The following is a 4,766-nucleotide window of genomic DNA, read 5'->3' as shown; positions in this document are numbered from 1 at the left end:
TTTATTTTATTAAATATTATTTATTTATTTTTATTTTAATTATAAGGAGAAAATGAGATGAGGGGGGAGTGGATTCCCACTCCCACCTCCTCCCATGAGAGTGGGAATCTCACTCCCCACTCCAAAATTGAGTGGGACTCACGGATTTCCACTCCCACTCCTCTCTCTTTTAAAGTAAGTAAACATTGGAGTGGGAGGAATCCACACTCTACACTCCCACTCCAGCAAGTAAACACTATCTTAATTATCAATACCGTATATAATTATAGCAACAGGGAAAATTCCATATACGAAAATGACATAGCCCATGGGCCTAGTGTTTGTGTCCAAGAATCAAGATCCCTTTTGATTATAGGTTGGGCTACTGGTATCAAGCTACACAAACATTGGTCCAAGTTTTTTGTGGGCTGGACACTCTTTTCTTTTCGACTTAAATAAAAGAAGTAATAATTCCCAAGAAATGCTGTTAGAACTTAGAAGCAAGTGAACAGGCAAGTAAGTGTCTTTTGGTTGAAGAAATGTATGATTATTATGATTATTATTATTATTAATAAGTATGCATAATTAAACCTAAAACATGGAATTGGTTATAGCCTATAAGATTATCAAGAATCTTGGACCAAGATGGAAAGTAAAGCCTACCCTGATAAGCCGAATAAAAGTTTAACCCAAAAACTTATTCCAGAGTCTACGTGGGGTAGGGATAGTAACCAGCTAGGGTATGGTATAGAACGGTCAATACCCACATCCGCATAGGTAAAACAGAAGAAATTCCTTTCTCAAGCTCTTACTAAATTCTTTTCTACACCCATTTTAAAAATAAATTCATTATTAAAAATTTAAAATTTAAAATTCTTAAAATTACCCTTCTCTAATATATTTTTCTCTCTATCTTACAATTGTGCATTCTCTCTTTACTTTCATATTTTACAAACTAAATACTCAATTTCATTCTCTTTTAAATTCATTTTTTTGACTTTTCTTATTATATCATGATCTATATATGCAAGATTTTTTTTTATTCATTAGTTTTTGTGTTTAGTGAAAATAAATTTATTGATATTCATTAACTTTTATAGCTAATAAAAATTTGTTAATATTCATTTCTAAATGGTGGATTTTATTTCTCTTAATTAGTTATACCGATTGTTTATAGGTAAAAGAATATTTTTGAATGAACTAATGAGAATTTGTGAAGGTGGGAAGAGAAAAAGAAGAAAGAATTAATTGAGTATTTTTAAAAAATTATTTAGATAATTAAATTCTTAAATAAAAATAGAATGTAGAAAGGAAATTGATTGGTTCAAATAATTTCACCCTATTAACACATATTTTTTAAAAGAACAAACCTATTTGAATCCACTAAAATACTCATTAAACCCAATTACTTAATAAAACCATCATCATAATTTGAAATTTTATGCTTTACTTAACAAATCCATCTTAGCACCTATTATACTTTTATTGAACAAAATTATTATATTTTGTGCAATTTTCTTTTTCAAGGCTTCTTCGTCCTTTCTCTATCTCTGAAATTATTTATGGATCTTCCTCCACCATTACAAATGGTAAGGTTTTACTCTCATATTCATTTTTTCCATCGATTGTTTTTTGTCCCATTAACCTTTGAACATATTTTCATAAATTACACCAAATAACAAAATCATAAATCACACCAAGTGAAAAAAAAATCTTTCTCCACCATTTATTTGCACTATATTCTCACACATGAATATATAAATCTTGACTAAAAAACACACCTGAGTAATAAGAAATTGGGTTAGGAAGAACTTATTAGCTAAATCCAACTTCTTTCGATCTTTATTCCAGTCGCATATGGGAAACAAAATTCAAATTGTACCATCTTTGAACTTAGAAGCAAGGTCACATCAAGCAAGCAAACAACTTTCATTCCCCCGGCACTTTCCTTCTCTCATTGACAAAGAATATCTCTTAAGTAATTATCTTATGTGATTCCAATTAATTTAATACCATTGAAAATGATCCAATCAATACCCATTGAATAAAGAGAGAGAACAATAAAAAGGAGATCAAGATGGAAATAGTGTTTTTTTTTTAATTTAACCATATTATCTTGTCTATAATTGTAATTTACTTTTGGGATGTTTTGGTCATAAAAAGTTTATTAAAAGGTGAGTTTAGTGAGTATTTTGGTGGTTTAAATAGTCTCAGTTTTTTTAAAATTATAAAATTTGAACTAAAAGACAATACACACCATAATTTTAAAAAAAATTAGTTTCAAATTTAGATAAAATACATACACACAAAGTGCACCACAATTTAAAATTATAAAACACACAAAGAGCACCAAAATTTAGAATTATAAATTTTAAACTAAAGGGCGATCAAGTACCTCAATTTGAATTTTTTTTTTCCTTTTAAACTATTTGTAAGACGTTAAAGTATTCAAAATTGACTTTTGATATCTTTTTCAAAGTTTTTTAGAGGGACTTTTGATATCCTTAAAGAATGATGGCAATTGGCAAGCTGCTAATTTAACGTTTTAGGCTCTTTATTACATTATTATTTACTTTGTTTGCTATTAAATAAATAGCCAATTTTAACATTAAAAAAAAAAGTCAAATGGGTTTTGTAGCGGGTGCGGGCCAAAGTGTCTTATATCCGTATCCAATCCTTCCAATCAATGGGTACAAAAATTGTACTCGTCCCCAAACAGATTAAATCAGACGCTATACCTATACTTCACCTAATGTAACAGGTTCCACAAACCTCCTCTCTATGGGGATTTTTTCGTCATCCCCAGTCTACACGCGTATGAATCTTAATTGAAAGACGAATATCGAAATATTTCACCAACAATTTTGGATTTTTTAAAAAAATTTGTCGCCATAATTTATATGTTAAAAAGATTACTATAGATTAATAATCCTATAGGTTAGTCAACTAACTAATACTTTTCTTTCGTTAATTGCATCTCTCATAATTTGGTTTTCAATTGTGGGTCAAATGGAGAATGATGGTGCGTAAAATCATAAGTAATTCTTTGTCATTAATGAAATTTGCAAAGATTAAGAAGAAAATAACAAGAATAGTTTCTTATGTGAAGCGCCACCCTTTAGCCGAAAAGTTAAAAAAGGAAAAGTCGTGGGCATTTACTTTATACGATTTAAATCATAGAGCAATGTTACATGAACATATATATAATTCATAATAAACTTGGTCTTAACGTGGTGATTTGCTTTGCAACCCAGATTAATAATTTCTAATCTCACATCAAATAAAATATTACTACTTTACTAAAATTCTAAAAATGCTTGATTATGAATTTGATTTGAACTCCTCCTCCGTCTGCAATTATGAAAACATCTTCGGCAAAACATGTATTGATGTAGGATAAAATACATTCTATTTGATAATTAGAACTCATATATATATATTATTACCAATTAGGCATGTAAAGTTTTCTACTTCCAATCCAAAAAATAAAAAATAACTAAATAAATTTGGAAACTTGATTTTGCACAGAAAAATATGTAAAGTTTTCTACAATTAGATCTCCATCTCATTCTCATCTTATAATTACTAAAATTATACAGCACAAAGTGGAAATTAACAAGATCATTAATATTGCTACATAAGCTCCTTAATAATGAGCTTTCCCAATTCTAACCCCTAGGGGAGAGAGAGATTGAGGAAAAAAAAAGATTAAGAAATTACAGAATCTTTTAAAATGTGTAGGGTTAGCTTTCCCAAACTCTCATCTAAGAACAAAAATTGAAAAACCCTAATTGAATAAAAAAATCATTCAAGATCACCACAATTTCTTCTAACAAGTGCAAAGTAACCCAAAACAGCACAAACAGCAGCCACAGCATTACCTTCCTTCAACAAAATCTTGAACACAAACCCAATAATTTCTTTAGTAATTTTCCTCCCTTCAATGACCAAACTTGTCCTGGGCTTGCCAAAGAAAGCAAGCAGAACAAGAACAGTGATCCATATGACCAAAGTGGCAGGCACGGCCACAGCTAAAGCTGCAACCATAGAAAGCAGTCCAAAGACGGCCCCTAATAGCACCGATGCATACAGCGCAGGCCACCCAGATGATGGATTTTGATGAGATTGTAAATTGTACCATGAAAGAATTGATTTAAGAAAATTCCATGAGGATGATAACAATATTGCATATACTACAACAAAGAGACATACCCATGTTCTCCTTTTGCTCATAATTCTAATAAACCACTTGTATGACGATGATGATGATGATGTTGGTGAAGTTGGTGTTGTTGGTTCTTGTTCTCCTTGCTGTTGTTCTTCCATTTGAAAGTTCTTGACTTTTTGAAGTTTGGTCTGTCAAAGTTTTGATTTTCAATTAAAGAAAATATTCTGGGTATTTTCTATCTGAAGTTTCTAATCTGAGGGGAATGGAATGATATATATGAGGATTGCCACAAAGTGGAGATTGAGTCAATTCTCGTGAGCAGCAAGTGGGGAGCAACTTCTACACTTGGTCAAAAGTGATTGGTTGGTGTAACCCACCGGCTAGACAAGAGAGTGAAATGGTGTGACCAATGAAAATCCAGGGCTTCGTCTGAGAATGACACAGTTGGGCAATTTTTAATTGTGGGCTTTTTATAACTTGGAGAGGATGAAATGAAATGATGAGGAAGGAGGGGGGCAATTACTTTGGAAACGGACCAAAAATTTTGGTTTGGGTATTGGAGTTGTATTACTTGTTTTGTGTAATAAATGGATAGTTTCTTCTAAGGGTTGCAAAGCTC

The 4,766-nt window shown here is 31.1% G+C and overlaps 1 protein-coding gene across 2 annotated transcripts; it reads right to left on the bottom strand.

Moving 5' to 3' along the window:
- Nucleotides 1-3,555: 3,555 nt before the first annotated feature.
- Nucleotides 3,556-4,766, bottom strand: LOC18052723. Of its 2 annotated transcripts, XM_024191382.1 has the most exons (2): nt 4,192-4,273; nt 3,556-4,049 (listed from the first exon to the last, which is right to left on the bottom strand). In XM_024191382.1, exons 1-2 carry the CDS (start codon nt 4,193-4,195, stop codon nt 3,784-3,786), a joined length of 270 nt encoding a protein of 89 aa, XP_024047150.1. In that variant the 5' UTR covers nt 4,196-4,273; the 3' UTR covers nt 3,556-3,783. The 2 variants fall into 2 exon arrangements, with proteins under 2 accessions (XP_024047150.1, XP_006447300.1); XM_006447237.2 differs by having other exon boundaries at nt 3,556-4,766.

Source organism: Citrus clementina, unplaced genomic scaffold, assembly GCF_000493195.1.
Source record: "Citrus clementina cultivar Clemenules unplaced genomic scaffold, Citrus_clementina_v1.0 scaffold_2, whole genome shotgun sequence".
Taxonomy (NCBI): domain Eukaryota; kingdom Viridiplantae; phylum Streptophyta; class Magnoliopsida; order Sapindales; family Rutaceae; genus Citrus; species Citrus x clementina.
This window is presented reverse-complemented; position numbering and strand designations above follow the sequence as displayed.

What these genes read in the sequence shown, in the direction of transcription:
- LOC18052723 (XM_006447237.2), bottom strand. Translation starts at nt 4,305, where the DNA reads ATGGAAGAACAACAGCAAGGAGAACAAGAACCAACAACACCAACTTCA.